General features: G+C 38.7%; 1 protein-coding gene across 5 annotated transcripts in view; it reads left to right on the top strand.

Annotated features, from left to right (window-relative positions):
* arhgap10 (Rho GTPase activating protein 10) overlaps positions 1 to 19,256 on the top strand; it is a 184,494-nt gene that overhangs the window by 25,027 nt on the left and 140,211 nt on the right. For all 5 annotated transcript variants that reach the window (XM_061922885.2, XM_061922881.2, XM_061922886.2 and 2 more), the window contains exons 2-3: positions 13,882 to 13,977; positions 14,289 to 14,350. In XM_061922885.2, the coding sequence (XP_061778869.1) occupies positions 13,882 to 13,977; positions 14,289 to 14,350 (158 nt within the window). The remainder of the gene's footprint in view (positions 1 to 13,881; positions 13,978 to 14,288; positions 14,351 to 19,256) is intronic.

The raw sequence follows: 19,256 nt of genomic DNA on the forward strand, positions 1-19,256 counted from the left end.
CACAGTAAATAAAGGTGGATTGTTCCATGAAGGATGATACAGAGCATGGTTGCTTCCCTACTGCTTACTACTGCGGTAACTTCTAACAGATAGTTCCACCATGTTTGATGGAGGAAATATGCTAACAGCTGATCACCGTGATGGAACTCATATTAATGGCGATCACGATCATTTAATCGCCCTGCCCTAGTTAGAACTATACGATAGTTTGTATGAGCCAGTCTGCCCCACAAAAGATAACGGCGATAGAGCAGGACTACAATGGCGGACTCGCGCAAAGCACTTTGGGTAAATTATTACCATAGATGGATCATCTTCTGACGTCACAATTGAGAAAAACGTCATTATCGGGGCAAATTCCAAACGGCTTGTTTGGAAAAAGTATGAATAAATGCAAGATTCCATCCATCCATCCATTTTCTACCGCTTATTCCCTTACTAATAGGTACGAAAAGTTGGTTTTGCATAATAGGTCCCCTTTAAATGTTTTAATCTTAAAAGTCAAACATACTTTTTTAGTGTTGTCTGGCCTTAGCAGTGCGAAGACTTGCTGTTATTAAGAGTTGCGATTGGTTGAGAGCCCCCTTTCACATCAGCTACAATTTGCATCTTTGTACCGGCTAGGGGTGTAGCAGCACGTGTATTTGTATTGAACGGGGGTTCGATTCGGAGGTGTACCGAACGAGTTTCCACACGGACATATTAAGTATCGTAACGCAGGTTGTGTAAACAATGCACACCGAGGCACAACACACGGCATGCTAGCAGCTAACGGGCTACGATAGACTGACCATACGTCCTCTTTTCACCGGACATGTCCTCTTTTGCGGAGCTGTCAGGGCGGAGTTTCTTAAATGCCTCAAATGTCCGGCATTTTGAGTTAGGGTTGCAAGTATTTTCAATGTACGTTCAGGGTTAAGAAGGGGTTAAAAACAAAACAAATTGTGCGTGCAGCAGCATTGGTGAGGGAGGGGCAGAGACCGAGAGCGAGAGAGTTATGATAAACGCGCATGCGTCGCCAGGCTCTGCTTTTTATCAGATTACATTTTTTATTATCTATAGCAGGGGTGTCAAAAGTGTGCCTCGGAGGCCATTTGCGGCCCACAGCTAATGTTTTAAAGGCCCACGGCACATTCTAAAAATACTATTAAAATAAACAAAAACATAACAAAAGTGAAATAAAAAAGCTTAAAGGTGAAATGTAATTTAGAAAAAGTTGCAATGTTGACTAATAAAACAAAGCTGTTTTTTTTTCTTTCAAACTGTCATTGCTCAAAACATAATATTGAATCAAAATCAATGTTATTATGAATTATTGACCTATCTAAGGTTCCGATTACTTCACATCAAATATTCCACCAAGAAAAATATTTTTGGTGGAAGATTTTGCAAATTTTGTAAATAAATAACCTCAACATTTATATTTTGTTGTTTTCTTATTTCTCTCATTTACCAAAAATGAACCGAACCGGGACCTCTAAACCGAGGTACGTTCCGAACCGAAATTTTTGTGTACCGTTACACCCGTAGTACTGGCGATACTCGCACACATTGGAGGAGTCCTCGTGACAAAGACGTGCCAGTCATCATGGCAACAAACTTTTACATGTGTCTTTCCTGCACACTGTAGCCAAATGTGTCCAGCACTTGTGGTTGTGTTGCTTAGAAGCTGCAAAGCAACAAGTGGTCTGTCTCGCATTGAAAATAAGTCACTGAGGGAGAAGCGTTGCCCTTTGTGCAGGGCTCGGGGAGACTGTCTCAACGCGGCTCACATGCTCTGCTTTAATCCATGGCATGTGTATGCAAACTATTCTGAGAATAGCTAAAGTCACATGTCAACATGGGAGTGCAGACAATGTTAAAAAAAACATTTTTGTATTATATTTGCAACGTTAAAAAGAGTAATTTATTATTACATTACTGCACAGGTGGCAAACTCAAGGCCCCGGGGGCCAGATGTGGCCCGCCACTTCATTTTATTTGGCCCTCGAAAGCCTGGAAATAATATGTATCAATAAAGTACTGTAACTTTTCTTACTAAATGTATTCTTTCTTTCTATTTTGGAAGGGAAAAAAAAAGTACTCCATGTAATCTCAAATTATCCATCCATCCATCCATTTTCTACCGCTTATTCCCTTCGGGGTCGCGGGGGGCGCTGGAGCCTATCTCAGCTACAATCGGGCGGAAGGCGGGGTACACCCTGGACAAGTCGCCACCTCATCGCAGGGCCAACACAGATAGACACACAACATTCACACTCACATTCACACACTAGGGCCAATTTAGTGTTACCAATCAACCTATCCCCAGGTGCATGTCTTTGGAGGTGGGAGGAAGCCGGAGTACCCGGAGGGAACCCACGCAGTCACGGGGAGAACATGCAAACTCCACACAGAAAGATCCCGAGCCCGGGATTGAACCCAGGACTACTCAGGACCTTCGTATTGTGAGGCAGATGCACTAACCCCTCTGCCACCGTGAAGGCCATGGGAGTGCAGACAATGTTAAAAAAAACATTTTTGTATTATATTTGCAACGTTAAAAAGAGTAATTTATTATTACATTACTGCACAAGTGACAAACTCAAGGCCCCGGGGGCCAGATGTGGCCCGCCACTTCATTTTATTTGGCCCTCGAAAGCCTGGAAATAATATGTATCAATAAAGTACTGTAACTTTTCTTACTAAATGTATTATTTCTTTCTATTTTGGGAGGAGTACTCCATGTAATCTCAAATTATGTTCACTTAAATATTGTCTAATTATGCAAAAATATTTGATCAAACATTCAAGCCATTTAAAAAAAAAAAAAAAAAAATACTAATAATAAGGATTTCAAAGCAAGTTCTCCATCAAATTGTGCAATGTGAAAGTAGCAATATATTTCATGGTCAAATTGTGAAATTTACTGTGGTTTTGACAGTATTTTTTTCTAAATGAAAAAAACAGTGCTTTTTGTACTGTAATAAACCGGTGCTGTTTTGGCATTTACAGTAATACACCGAAAAATCTACAGTTGTTGATTTGTGGTAAAAAACAAACAAACAGGCAGCTCAGGTGCCAAAATGTTACTGTAAAATTGCAGTTTTTTTACTAACAGTAAAAAAACTGTCAATTTCACAGTAAAATTCTGGCAACTGAGCTGCCTTTTTTTTTTACCAAAAAAACAGCAGTACTCTTTTCCATTTACAGTAATATACACTACATTTTGAGGTGAAATTATTTTAATTTATCTTTTCTTTTCTTTTTTTACATTTTAGTTTAAAACCCCCCGAATAAAACGCATAATTAATTATGTAATAAAATAGGCTCCAGCACCCCCCGTGACCCCAAAAAGGGACAAGCGGTAGAAAATGGATGGATGGATGGATAGTATTCACTGTTAGAAGCGGCCCTCTGGGGCCAAACATAACTGCTATGTGGCCCTCAAAATGTACTCCATGTAATCTCAAATTATGTTAACTTAAATATTGTCTAATTATGCAAAAATATTTGATCAATCATTCAAACCATTTTTAAAATAGAAATAAATACTAATGATAATGATTTCAAAGCAAGTTATCCATCAAATTGTGCAATGTAAAGGTAGAAATATATTTCATGGTCAAATTGTGAAATTTACTGTGGTTTTAACAGCATTTTTTTCTAAATGGAAAAAAAACAGTGCTTTTTGTACTGTAATAAACTGTGGTGCTGTTTTGGCATTTACAGTAATACACCAAAAAATCTACAGTTGTTGATTTGTGGTTAAAAAAACAAACAAAAAAACTGGCAGCTCAGGTGCCAAAATGTTACTGTAAAATTGCATTTTTTTTTTTTTTACTTACAGTAAAAAAACAAATGTACATTTTACGGTAAAATTCTGGCAACTGAGCTGCCTTTTTTACCATAAAAACAGCAGTACTGTTTTTCCATTTACAGTAATATACACTACATTTTGAGGTGAAATCATTGCAACTTACCATATTTTTTTTTTTTTTACATTTTAGTTTTTAAAAAATCGAATAAAACTCATAAATAATTGTGTTATAATAGTATTCACAGTTAGAAGCGGCCCTCTGGGGCCAAACATAACTGCCATGTGGCCCTCAAAATGTACTCCATGTAATCTCAAATTATTTTCACTTAAATATTGTCTAAGTATGCAAAAATATTTGATCAAACATTCAAACCATTTTTAAAATAGAAATAAATACTAATAATAATGATTTCAAAGCAAGTTATCCATCAAATTGTGCAATGTAAAAGTAGAAATATATTTTATGGTCAAATTGTGAAATTTACTGTGGTTTTTACAGCATTTTTTTCTAAATGAAAAAAACTGCTTTTTGTACTGGAAAATTGTGGTGCCGTTTTGGCATTTACAGTAATACACTGAAAAATCTACACTTGTTGATTTGTGGTAAAAAACAAACAAACTGGCAGCTCAGGTGCCAAAATGTTACTGTAAAATTGCAGTTTTTTTTATTAACCGTAAAAAAACAAATATAAACTTTACAGTAAAATTCTGGCAACTGAGATGCCTTTTTTTTTTTACCATAAAAACAGCAGTACTGTTTTTCCATTTACAATAATATACACTACATTTTGAGGTGAAATTATTGCAACTTACCATTTTTTTTTTTTTTTAGTTTTTAAAAAATCGAATAAAACGCATAAATAATTGTATAATAATTGTATTCACTGTTAGAAGCGGCCCTCTGGGGCCAAACATAACTGCCATGTGGCCCTCAAAATGTACTCCATGTAATCTCAAATTATTTTCACTTAAATATTGTCTATGTATGCAAAAATATTTGATCAAACATTCAAACCATTTTTAAAATAGAAATAAATACTAATAATAATGATTTCAAAGCAAGTTATCCATCAAATTGTGCAATGTAAAAGTAGAAATATATTTTATGAAAAAGCTTTTTGTACTGGAAAATTGTGGTGCCGTTTTGGCATTTACAGTAATACACCGAAAAATCTACAGTTGTTGATTTGCGGTAACAAAAAAAAACAAAAAAAAAACTGGCAGCTCAGGTGCCAAAATGTTACTGTAAAATTGCAGTTTTTTTAATTTACAGTAAAAAAACTAATGTAAATTTTACAGTAAAATTCTGGCAACTGAGCTGCCTTTTTTTTTTAACCATAAAAACAGCAGTACTGGCCAAACATAACTGCTATGTGGCCCTCAAAATGTACTCCATGTAATCTCAAATTATGTTCACTTAAATATGGTCTAATTATGCAAAAAAATTTGATCAAACATTCAAACCATTTTTAAAATAGAAATAAATAATAATAATAATGATTTCAAAGCAAGTTATCCATCAAATTGTGCAATGTAAAAGTAGAAATATATTTTATGGTCAAATTGTGAAATTTACTGTGGTTTTTACAGCATTTTTAAATGAAAAAAACAGTTCTTTTTGTACTGTAAAACATGGCATTTACAGTAATACACTGAAAAATCTACAGTTGTTGATTTGCGGTAAAAAAACAAAACAAAACAAAAATTGGCAGCTCAGGTGCCAAAATGTTACTGTAAAATTGCATTTTTTTTTATTTACAGTAAAAAAACAAATGTACATTTTACAGAAAATCTGGCAACTGAGCTGCCTTTTTTTTTTTTTTTTTTTACCATAAAAACAGCAGTACTGTTTTTCCATTTACAATAATATACACTACATTTTGAGGTGAAATTATTGCAACTTACCATATATATTTTTTTTAGTTTTCAAAAAATCGAATAAAACGCATAAATAATTGTGTAATAATAGTATTCACTGTTACAAGCGGCCCTCTGGGGCCAAACATAACTGCCATGTGGCCCTCAGTGAAAACCACTCTGCATTACTGCATGCCTAAAGTTTTGTGTCCGCTTGTAGAAGCAAAGCCCAGCAAATTGTTTTCCAAGGCGTCCCGGGCCATTCGTCAAACGCGGAGACGTGACGCTTCCTTACACTCCGGTCTTAAAATAACCCTCGCCATATTCTGCCATGCTTCCCAAGGGGGTGGGTGGCAGTGGGGGGGCTGTCGTATACATGCCACGTCAGGGGAATCTCTTTGCTGTCTGGAAATAGTTTTGGTTTGCCCTGTGTGTGTGTGTGTGTGTGTCTTTTTCTTTACTTGTTGCCATAGTTGACTATTTATAAATCCCAAACAGCACATCGAGGCAATAGTGAGGAGTTAGTTTTTGTGCTGTTACTCAAAAGAGTTGAAAGCATGACTCCATTTCTTTTCTCGTAACTTGCCGTGCCACCCGGATCATAAAACACCTCTTCACAGCTGACGTGTTTGGTTTTCGACCTGCTTGCCGGATGCAGGATGTTTGCAAAAAGTTTAACCGCAATACATAAGCTGTGGTTTTCATGATGAGTGATGCCAAGTGTGCAGCTTTTCACACCCGGTGTCTGTGATCGTTTACAAACGTAATCATTGCATAATCTCAGGATGGAGTAAGTAGGGTAAGGATGATTATAGCACAGTGTGAGCGCGGGCCAGCAACGGTCAGGGCAGGGAGGGGTTCGCAGTGCTTGAGCACACAGTTCAGGACAGGTTTGAGTAATGTCTGATTTAGCCAGTCATGGCTCCCGCAAGGCAAAGGCAAGTTAATCACAGCTAGGCCTGGGACGATTTGTCAGCTTAGTCGACGTCATCGATGACATCATTTAACTTGCGTCACAAAAAAGATAGCAGCTGAGCACAGAGAAAATGATGCCACAAGGGGTGTTCCAATCGATCAGCCACGAATATTTTAAATAAAAAATTTAGAAAATTACTGTGAAAAAGTTTGATCGCCAGATACCAATCAATGTCTTTCAATGCTTGACACAAAAAATTATAACAGTATTTTTCGGAGTATAAGTCGCTCCGAAGTATAAGTCGCACCGGCCGAAAATGCACAATAAAGAAGGAAAAAAACATATATAAGTCGCACTGGAGTATAAGTCGCATTTTTTTGGGGAAACTTATTTGATAAAAGCCAACACCAAGAATAGACATTTGAAAGGCAATTTAAAATAGATAAAGAATAGTGAACAACAGGCTGAATAAGTGTACGTTATATGAGGCATAAATAATCAATCAATGTTTATTTATATAGCCCTAAATCACAAGTGTCTCAAAGGGCTGCACAAGCCACAACGACATCCTCGGTACAAAGCCCACATAAGGGCAAGGAAAAACTCACCCCAGTGGGACGTCGATGTGAATGACTATGAGAAACCTTGGAGAGGACCGCATATGTGGGTAACCTCCCCCCTCTAGGGGAGACCGAATGCAATGGATGTCGAGTGGGTGTGACATAATATTGTGAGAGTCCAGTCCATAGTGGATCCAACATAATAGTAAGAGTCCAGTCCATAGTAGATCTAACATAATAGTGTGAGAGTCCAGTCCATAGTGGGGCCAGCAGGACACCATCCCGAGCGGAGACGGGTCAGCAGCGCAGAGATGTTCCCAGCCGATGCACAGGCGAGCGGTCCACCCCGGGTCCCGACTCTGGACAGCCAGCACTTCATCCATGGCCACCGGACCTGTGCCCCCCCCCCCTCCACAAGGAAGAGGGGAGCAGAGGAGAAAAGAAAAGAAACGGCAGATCAACTGGTCTAAAAGGGGGGTCTATTTAAAGGCTAGAGTATACAAATGAGTTTTAAGATGGGACTTAAATGCTTCTACTGAGGTAGTAGCATCTCTAATTGTTACCGGGAGGGCATTCCATAGTACTGGAGCCCGAATAGAAAACGCTCTATAGCCCGCAGACTTTTTTTGTGCTCTGGGAATCACTAATAAGCCGGAGTTCTTTGAACACAGATTTCTTGCCGGGACATATGGTACAATACAATCGACAAGATAGGATGGAGCTAGACCGTGTAGTATTTTATACGTAAGTAGTAAAACCTTAAAGTCACATCTTAAGTGCACAGGAAGCCAGTGCAGGTGAGCCAGTATAGGCGTAATATGATCAAACTTTCTTGTTCTTGTCAAAAGTCTAGCAGCCGCATTTTGTACCAATTGTAATCTTTTAATGCTAGACATAGGGAGACCCGAAAATAATACGTTACAGTAATCGAGACGAGACGTAACGAACGCATGAATAATGATCTCAGCGTCGCTAGTGGATAAAATAGAACGAATTTTAGCGATATTACGGAGATGAAAGAAGGCCGTTTTAGTAACACTCTTAATGTGTGATTCAAAGGAGAGAGTTGGGTCGAAGATAATACCCAGATTCTTTACTGATTCGCCTTGTGTAATTGTTTGGTTGTCAAATGTTAAGGTGGTATTATTAAATAAATGTCGGTGTTTAGCAGGACCGATAATCAGCATTTCCGTTTTCTTGGCGTTGAGTTGCAAGAAGTTAGCGGACATCCATTGTTTAATTTCATTAAGACACGCCTCCAGCTGACTACAATCCGGCGTGTTGGTCAGCTTTAGGGGCATGTAGAGTTGGGTGTCATCAGCATAACAATGAAAGCTAACACCGTATTTGCGTATGATGTCGCCTAGAGGCAGCATGTAAATACTAAAGAATGCAGGGCCAAGAACCGAACCCTGAGGAACTCCGCACGTTACCTTAACATAGTCCGAGGTCACATTATTATGGGAGACGCACTGCATCCTGTCAGTAAGATAAGAGTTAAACCACGACAAAGCTAAGTCTGACATACCAATACGTGTTTTGATAACCAACTGAGAACGTGCCTGGTATGTTAACGTAACATATTATGGTAAGAGTCATTCAAATAACTATAACATATAGAACATGCTATAAGTTTACCAAACAATCTGTCACTCCTAATCGCTAAATCCCATGAAATCTTATACGTCTAGTCTCTTACGTGAATGAGCTAAATAATATTATTTGATATTTTACGCTAATGTGTTAATAATTTCACACATAAGTCGCTCCTGAGTATAAGTCGCACCCCCGGCCAAACTATAAAAAAAACTGCGACTTATAGTCCGAAAAATACGGAACTTGTGGCTAGGGTTGTAGGTAGGGCTGGGCGATATGGCCTTTTATTAATATCTCGATATTTTCAGGCCATGTCACGATACACGATATATATCTCCATATTTTGCCTTAGCCTTGAATGAACACTTGATGCATATAATCACAGCAGTATGATGATTCTATGTGTCTACATTAAAACATTCTTCTTCATACTGCATTAATATATGCTACTTTTAAACTTTCATGCAGAGGGAAATCACAAAGTCAATTCAGCAAATTAAACAGTTATCAAGCAGTGGCACAAACATTCATGTCTTCAAAACAGAAAGTGCAAGATTGTCAGAGACATTTTAAAACAAGCTATAAGTGCACTTTTGTGCATGATGTCACTAAGATGACATATCAAAACAACACTAAATTAAAGTGCACTTTTTGTACAGAACGCCACTACAATAGTTTAAAACAAATAAAGTGCACTTTTGTGCATGATGTCGCACAAGATATTTCAATAACTGTCATATAAAAATGAGCTGTATAATAGGAAATCAAATAGTGTACGTCCTTCGCTATGTGGTAGGTTCCTGCGGACGTTATCTACTTCTGTTGTTGACTATTTGTTTCATAAGGTGCTGATGTGGAAATGGTTGGATTTTGTTGGTGTGGCACTAAACGGAGATGTTGACATGCGGAGTTTCAAACACTCTTCGTTCTCTAGCGGGGGACTTTTCAAATAATGCTATATATTAGCACTAATGCTACCTTTTGTAGCAAAGCTTTTGCCGTATACTTGACATATTACGGTTGTCTGTTCAACATCTTCCCGCTTGAAGCCAAACCACCGCCAAACGATGTACCCCGTGCTGTTTTTCTTGGGAATTAATTCTTCCTTCATTTGTTACAGGATTCACACCTTCTTTCTCTCGCATTACCACTCTCACCACACCGCTAGCATCACAGCTAACATTAGTCATTCCGCTACCTCTCTGCTCCGCGAGGGCATATGACGTTGCACGCGCGATAGTATGTGACGTATGTAACATGGTACGCTTGTTTTATCTCTCTGTGAGAAGGAGAGGCAAGAAAGAGTGAGAAAAGCCTGTAGTGTAATGCCAGCAGCTAAAAGCAACTGCGTGAGAACGTATACTCGAATATCACGATATAGTCATTTTCTATAGAACCCGCGATATATCGAGTATATCGTTATATCGTGGCGAAGTTGGTAGAGTGGCCGTGTCAGCAATCGGAGTGTTGCTGGTTACTGGGGTTCAATCCCCACCTTCTACCATCCTAGTCACGTCCGTTGTGTCCTTGGGCAAGACACTTCACCCCTTGCTCCTGATGACTGCTGGTTAGCGCCTTGCATGGCAGCTCCCGCCATCAGTGTGTGAATGTGTGTGTGAATGGGTGAATGTGGAAATACTGTCAAAGCGCTTTGAGTACCTTGAAGGTAGAAAAGCGCTATACAAGTATAACCCATTTATCATTTATTTATATCGCACAGAGACAAACCCGCGATATATCCAGTGTATTCCATATATCGCCCAGCCCTAGTTGTAGGGTATACCGGTACTAGTATAGTATCGCGGTACTAATGAATCAAAAACCGTACTATACGCTGTTTGAAAAGTACCAGTTCGCCATATTTTTTCTTTTTACAGGCATGACGGCGCGTCGTCACTGGCGATGTTTTTGCAAGTGGCTGCGTGGACTTGCCTCCTCGTGGAAAAACAACACATTTTATTGTTGACAATAGGGTTGTACGGTATACCCCGATACTAATGAAGCATATTTAGATATTTAGTACTATACTGCCTCTAAAAAGTACCGGTCCGCCCCCCTTCTTTTTTTTTTTTTTTACGAGCATGACGGAACGTCTTCTTCACATCGTGACATTGCTGGTTTTACGAGCAGAGGAGCATGTTCGGCAACGCACAATCACGGAGTACTTACAAGCGGACACAGTGTGTAGACAGAAAAACGATAAAGGTGAAGTTCTAAGACTAAAACGCCCTCAGGAAGAGGTGCTTTAAGACATGGCTGGCTAGATAGGTGCGAGCTAACGTCCAACTGCAGTCTGCAGTGTTTTAGCTACTTCTAAATCACTAATCCTCGCCTCCATGGCGACAAATAAAGCAAGTTTCTTACAAGTATCATTATCACTGCAGGACGAGGAATAGCTAAACATGCTTCACTACACACCGTAGGAGGATACAATAGCTCATCGGTGTCACAATGTAAATAAACGCCATGGGTGGAATTACACCTGACATCCATTGTAATGATACCAAGTACAGGAGCGTATCTAGTGGATACTACTATGATTACATCGATATTTTTTAGCATCACAAAATCTCTTTTTGTTTAAAAAAAATTAATATTTTGTTTATAAAGTCAGGAAATACGTCCCTGGACACATGAGGATTTTGCATATGACCATTGTATGATCCTGTAACTACTTGGTATCGGATCGATACCCAAATTTGTGGTATCATCCAAAACTAATGTAAATGATCAAACAGAAGAATAAGTGATTATTACAGAAGTGTAAATAGAACATGTTAAAAGAAAAAGTAAGCAGATATTAACAGTAAATGAACAAGTAGATTAATAATCAATTTTTACAGCTTGTCCTTAATAATGTTGACAAAATAATAGGTAGATAAATGACACAATATGTTATTGCATACGTCAGCAGACTAATTAGGAGCCTTTGTTTGCTTCCTTACTAATAAAAGACAAGTTGTCTAGTATGTTCACTATTTTATTTAAGGACTAAATTGTTCTTTGATTGCAATAATAAACGTATGTTTAATGTACCCTAAGATTTTTTGTTAAAATAAAACCAATAATACAATTTTTTGTGGTCCCCTTATTTAGAAAAGCATCAAAGTATCGAAATAGGTACATATTGGTATCGGGACAACCCTCGTTGACAATGTCGACTAATCCGTTGCACCCCTATCAAGAAACAATCATTTGGTACAGCCCGTATTGTATATAATGTAAATAATTCAATGTATATACTCTGATGATTAACTTGTGGGATGACTGTATTATGCTGGTAGTATATATTTGTACCATGAATTGATTTACGTGGACCCCGACATAAACAAGTTGAAAAACTTATTGGGGTTAGGGATGTCCCGATCCGATATTTGGATCAGATCGGCCGCGGATATTTGCAAAAAAATGCGTATCGGCAAGGCATGGGAGAATACCGATCCAGTTCCAGTTAAAAAAAAAACCTCCGCTCCGTGTTTTCCAACGCACCTATTTAAATAATACATTCCACTTTTCTGCTGCTCCGTAATTTCCGTTCCGCATTTTCCAGCACACCTTCAACACATCCACAGGTCTGTGGATTCTAACGCAGTTGCTTTTAGCTGCTGGCATTACACGACAGGCTCTTCTCACTCTTTTCTGCGTCTCCCTCTCACAGACAGCAAGCGCACCTTCTTACACACGTCACATACTGTCACGTCATACGTCACATACGTATAAGCCCTCCCTGAGCAGAGAGGTAGCAGCATGACTAACGTTAGCTGTGATGCTCACGCAGCCGTGTGACCAACGTTCTCTCTAAGGTGCGCGCTTGTGCAATTGCGCACTGTTTAAGCGCCCTCTGCGCATAGCAATTATATGCCACGCACAAAATCAAATAAAAAAATAAGCGCATAACAATTTTTGACACACCGACACGACAGAGAAAACAGTTTTCGTCATCATTGTTCAAATATTATAACGTCTGTCGAGACGCTTATGTCCGTTCGGTGCCACACGTCCACACCATCAAAATGCCGAGGCAAAAATTTCCAGATCAACACCGTATGAAAAAATTAGTGATTTTTTTAGTTGTGATTTCCTTCTCTGCATGAAATTTTAAAAGTAGCATATATTAATGCAGCATGAAGAAGAATGTTTTAATGTAGGCATGCAAGCCTTAAAAGAAAATGTTGAAAATCAAGACTACATTTCCTGCAAATGGATGCATTTCTACCCTATATTTTAACTTTTAGATTTATTCTCATATCAAACTCTTTTGGCTGTCTTTTTGACACTTACATCCGGCGCCCCCCTCCACACCCTGGATTATAAATAATGTAAATAATTCAATGTGATTATCTTGTATGATGACTGTATTATGATGATAGTATATATCTGTATCATGAATCAATTTAAGTGGACCCCGACTTAAACAAGTTGAAAAACTTATTGGGGTGTTACCATTTAGTGGTCAATTGTACGGAATATGTACTTCACTGTGCAACCTACTAATAAAAGTCTCAATCAATCAATCAAAACACACAGAATCATCATACTGCTGTGATTCTATGCATCAAGTGTTCATTGAAGGCTAAGGCAAAATATCGAGATATATATCGTGTATCGCAATATGGCCTTAAAATATCGCAATATTAAAAAAAGGCCATATCGCCCAGCCCTTGTTTCAATGATGCCATTTCTGTTTGTCATGTATAATTTTGTCTATTTTGTGTTTATCCTTGAATAAACAGGTCAGTTTCTTGTTACCAACCATTGTGTATTATTCAAACTCCCCTAATTCAGCTGGCTAGTTGTTATCAAGAGTACTAAAACCCTTTTCAACATGATTCTGACAACTAAGTAGGCTAAATAACTTTAAACTTTAATACATGCTCGGATAGGCCATTATCGGTCAGTATCGGTATCGGTCAGTATCGGTATCGGATCGGAAGTGCAAAAACAATATCGGTATCGGATCGGAAGTGCAAAAACCTGGATCGGGACATCCCTAATTGGGGTGTTACCATTTAGTGGTCAATTGTACGGAATATGTACTGTACTGTGCAATCTACTAATAAAAGTTTCTATCAATCAATCAATCAAAAACAGCATTGGTGGTAATCACTAGCAACATTGAATTTAAAGGTGTTCTATCCATCTTTTCCTTCCAGAGCTGGGGATGGCACAGCGCAAGTTCGCTCAGTGCCTGGGAGAGTTTCAGTTTGAGTACATCGGCGACGCAAAGACAGACGACGAGAGGTGCATCGGTAAGTGCGGGTTTCGCACCCTGTCAAGATTCAAGCTTAACCACCGCCTCGTGTCGCCACCAAACAAATGTTTGTCAAGGGCTATTCTTTGGCTACTAGTCATCAATCAACTTCTAACCTGTAATCATCTGGTCTTTTTGGCCTGCTTGTGCTTCCTGACAGTCAGCTATGATGATTTCCTGTCTTTTCCGTGAGGCAAGTGCATGTCAGAAGGAAAGGCATGTGCAGGTGGTTGCCTTTCTCTCCCAAAAAGGGGAGAGAAATTGTTATCAGAAACCATTAACTCTTAGCTTTCCTTTCATATCTTCCAGATGAGTCATTGCAGGAGTTCTCCTCATTCCTCAAGAACCTGGAAGACCAAAGAGAGCTGATGGTGAGCACAACCAGTCTGAGCCTGTTTGAAATCTTAGGGAAATACCGTGTGTGCACGTGGCCCTACAGAATGTGCTAATATGCACTCAAGTAACATGTATTAATATCCATATTTGGTGGTTGCATCTATTAATGTCCTGGCAAAGATCCCGGGACTCATGGGGAATTTCATTTTCTTCAGCCGCTGAATAGTGTGGATAGTGTTGAAAGTATTGCCCTTGCCACTGTCTAAGGGTCACTGTGCTGCACCTACAAGGGAGTGGCAACTCTTAAAATACACAGCTCAATGCTCACTACTGACAATATAGTCATGTGTTGCAGTATGGAAAAGAAATGCCTCATTTAGAAACCACACCATTCCTAAATCACACATGGCTTTTTTTTGGTGTCATATTACGTCATACAAGTCATTCAAAAAGACCGCAAGATAGGGAAGTTGTACGAAAACGAAAGCCATAACACGACCGCTGTCATCTCCTCTGGCAGTGTACCGAGCAGCCGATGATTGATCTCAGGGGACCGGAGTGTGCTAAACACTAACTCTGCCTTTTGGGATGACATCACAGTCGGGAGAAGTGGGATGGGCTGCAGGCACAGACACGTACCGAGGCCCACTAGCATTGTAGCAGCAGCTTGGAAAATATGTTGCTTTGTTACACTCTCATGTTTGGAGGACAAAAGAAGTTTTATCTGTCATGACAACACACAATAGCAGTCCAAAACTTGTTTAAAAGATTTCAATTAGTACCAGTATAATAATTGGGGGTGAATAATATGAAAAAAAAATCAGCTTTACAGAATCATTTTGACATTTTGACCATTTTTCCTTAGAATATGTGGCAGATTGCAAGGACGTCTATCATGCACAGTAGAGATCGATTATCGGTCGGGCCGATATTTGGCATTCGGTATCGCCCTTTTTTTATTGGTATCGGTCTTTTTATTTATTTATTTATTTTTTTTACAACTACAACAGAACTTCATCAGCAGATGCAACATACAGTACAGGCCAAAAGTTTGGACACACCTTCTCATTCAATGTGTTTTCTTTATTTTCATGACTATTTTACATTGTAAATTGTCACATCAAAACTATGAATGAACACATGTGGAGTTATGTACTCAACAAAAAAAGGTGAAATAACTGAAAACATGTTTTACATTCTAGTTTCTTCAAAATAGCCACCCTTTGCTCTGATTACTGCTTTGCACACTCTTGGCATTCTCTCGATATAATATCTGATTTATTTGAGTTTTTGTGAGAATATTTTTGTGATCTGATCAGCTGCTTTAACTGCGGCGCTCACTTGGCCACACACACACACACACACACACACACACACACACACACACACACACACACACACACACACACACCAATACAGTGCAAAACTAAACATTTTCAATTGGACATTTTTTTGTTGTTGTTCTTTCCTGGCGTCTTATCTACCGTATTTTCCGCACTATAAGGCGCACCGAATTATAAGGCGCACCTTCAATGAATGGCCTATTTTAAAACTGTGTTCATATATATAAGGCGCACCGCATTATAAGGCGCATAGAATAGACCAGGGGTGCTCATTACGTCGATCGCGAGCTACCGGTCGATCTCGGAGGGTGTGTCAGTCGATCACCAGCCAGGTCGATTGACATTCACGGCACCCGAGGGTCTTCTGAGATGACGCTGGCTGCTGCCAGCTCATTAAAATTACCGACTGGAAGGCGAGAAACACTTTATTTCAACAGACTCTGGCGCCGTACCTGTCGTCAAAACTCCAAAGACCGACTGCACAGTTGTACAGTTGCGCTACCAAAATAAGAGTCTCAGAAAGCTGGCGTGCACAAGCTAGCAAGCTACGGAGTTTGCCGACAATGTATTTCTTGTAAAGTGTATACAAAGGAGTACGGAAGCTGGACAAACAAGATGCCAAAAACCAACCACTTTCATGTGGTATTGGACAGAAAGGAGGACTTTTTTTCTCCTCCATTCGAAAATGCGGACGTTTTTAGCACCACTGTCTGATTCCTATCAATGCAAGTCATCACAATCAGGTAATACACCAACTTATATTCTTGTCTTCATGAAAGAAAGGAATCTATATGTGTTAAACATGCATGTATTATCATTAAACACCTTAACTTGTTAACAATATAAACTATATGTGTTAAACATGCTTGTATTATCTTAAACACCTTTAACTTATTAATAATATTAACTATATGTATTAAACATGCTTGTATTATCATTAAACACCTTTAAATTGTTAACAATATTAACTATATGTATTAAACATGCTTGTATTATCTTTAAACACCTTTAACTTGTTAACAATATTAACTATATGTATTAAACATACTTGTATTATCATTAAATACCTTTAATTTATTAACAATAATAACTATATGTGTTAAACATGCTTGCATTATCATCAAATATAAATTATATATATGAATGATCACGACTTGATCAATTGAAAAGTAGCTCGCCTGCAGAAAAAGTGTGAGCACCCCTGGAAAAGACGCTACAGTAGAGGCTGGGGTTACGTTATGCATCCCGTAGTTGCAAGACCTGTTGTGGCTCAATATTGGTCCATATATAAGGCACACCGGATTATAAGACGCACTGTCAGCTTTTGAGAAAATTGGAGGTTTTTAGGTGCGCCTTATAGTGCGGAAAATACGATAGTCTTGTTTTGTTTGTTTTCGCTCCTGCAGCGATCGGGTCGCTTGGAAAGCTTCTTGTCCGCAACTCTCGGGCTCATTAAAGGAGCACGCACAGATAGATGGACATCAGGACAACCGAAAAGATATTGCTGTGAAAAATTTAAACTTTGTGTGGACATCTTGACATATCGGAGATGTATTAATTATATAAGTAAAGAAGTGCAGGCGGCAGCTCACACATTCTCATACTTTCTGTAACATCCAGGGAGAAATTATTTAAAAAAAAAAAATGCTTGAAAAATGTCTCAACTATAAGCTACTTGAACAAGCCCAGAATTGTTTTTATTTAAATGTTCGCAGTATTTCAGGGTTCCTAACCTTCCAATGTATTAAATCCATAAACTGCTATAAAATTGAGTAGATGGCGAGTTATTGTGATGGAGAGAAGTCTCGTATTTTTACCAATTTTCCCAGGAGATTTCCCATATTTTGAAATGCACGACACGCGTAATAAAGTTTTTGTGAAATGTTTTTTGCTGCTAAATTTACCACATTTGCACCACATAAAAAATGATGTCGTTAATGGTCCAATGTTTCCTCAAAGATGTTGAAAAAAACACTTACAACCTCCTCCAGCTGTTTACTGATATAACATTCATGTTTAAATAACTTTTACTGCAAATTAGTATCGGCTCCAAATATGGGTTATCGGCCTCCTTATAGAATAGAATGGAAAGTACTTTATTGATCCCTGGGGGAAATTCGGCACCACAGTTTGTTCACAATAAACAAAAAACACTTAGGTATTTTTTACATGTGAATAATATAAATACAGTCTATTATACAGCAATATTCACATATGAATAATATAAATACAGTCTATTATACAGCATTATTCACATGTGAATAATATAAATACAGTCTATTATATAGCATTATTCACATGTGAATAATATAAATACAGTCTATTATACAGCATTATTCACATGTGAATAATATAAATACACTCTATTATACATTCAAGTACAGTCAAAAAGGAACATATGCATTATAAAGTCTGATGGCTGTCGGTATGAATGACTTCCTGTGTCGTTCCGTGTTGCATTTTGTACTAATAATTGGTTCCGGCCCTGAAAAAAACATATCTGTCCATTTTTAGTGCACAGGCAGCGTCAAGTCAGCTTACAGATGGATTTAGGTATGGGTTCTGGCAGGCTCGTACAATTTCTTTAAAGGGGAACATTATCACAATTTCAGAAGGGTTAAAACCATTAAAAATCAGTTCCCAGTGGCTTATTTTATTTTTCGAAGTTTAAAATTTTTTTTTACCCATCATGCAATATCCCTAAAAAAAGCTTCAAAGTGCCTGATTTTAACCATCGTTATATACACCCGTCCATTTTCCTGTGACATCACATAGTGATGCCAACACAAACAAACATGGCGCATAGAACAGCAAGCTATAGCGACATTAGCTCGGATTCAGACTCGAACGACACGACAGCCAGCGACACGGGAGAAAGTGAGGACGAATTCGGCGATCGCCTTCTAACCAACGATTGGTTATGTGTTTGTTTGGCATTAAAGGAAACTAACAACTATGAACTAGGTTTACAACATATGAAATACATTTGGCAACAACATGCACTTTGAGTGTGCAGACAGCCCAATTTTCATCAATTAATATATTATGTAGACATACCCTCATCCGCTCTCTTTTCCCGAAAGCTGATCTGTCCAGTTTTGGAGTTGATGTCAGCAGGCCAGGGAAGCTAGGGTCGATATTCTTCTCTTGATCATCTTCGGTGGCATAAGGGACGGTGTGAGCCAAGACATCCAGGGGGTTTAGCTCGCTCGTCTGCGGGAACAAACTGCCGCCATTGCTTGCCGTGCTACCGAGGACCTTTGTCCCTGAATTGCTCACACACTCCGGCAGATTCAATGGGGGTCTGGCGGCAGATTTCTTTGACTTTATCGTTGGAAATGCATCTGCTTTGAATGTCGCAGGATATCCACACATTCTTGCCATCTCTGTCGTAGCATAGCTTTCGTCGGTAAAGTGTGCGGAACAAACGTCCAATTTCTTGCCACTTTCGCATCTTTGGGCCACTGGTGCAACTTGAATCCGTCCCTGTTCGTGTTGTTACACCCTCCGACAACACACCGACGAGGCATGATGTCTCCAAGGTACGGAAAACAGTCGAAAAAAACGGAAAATAACAGAGCTGATTTGACTCGGTGAT

The sequence above is a fragment of the Nerophis lumbriciformis genome, linkage group LG27, assembly GCF_033978685.3.
Source record: "Nerophis lumbriciformis linkage group LG27, RoL_Nlum_v2.1, whole genome shotgun sequence".
In the NCBI taxonomy this organism is placed as follows: domain Eukaryota; kingdom Metazoa; phylum Chordata; class Actinopteri; order Syngnathiformes; family Syngnathidae; genus Nerophis; species Nerophis lumbriciformis.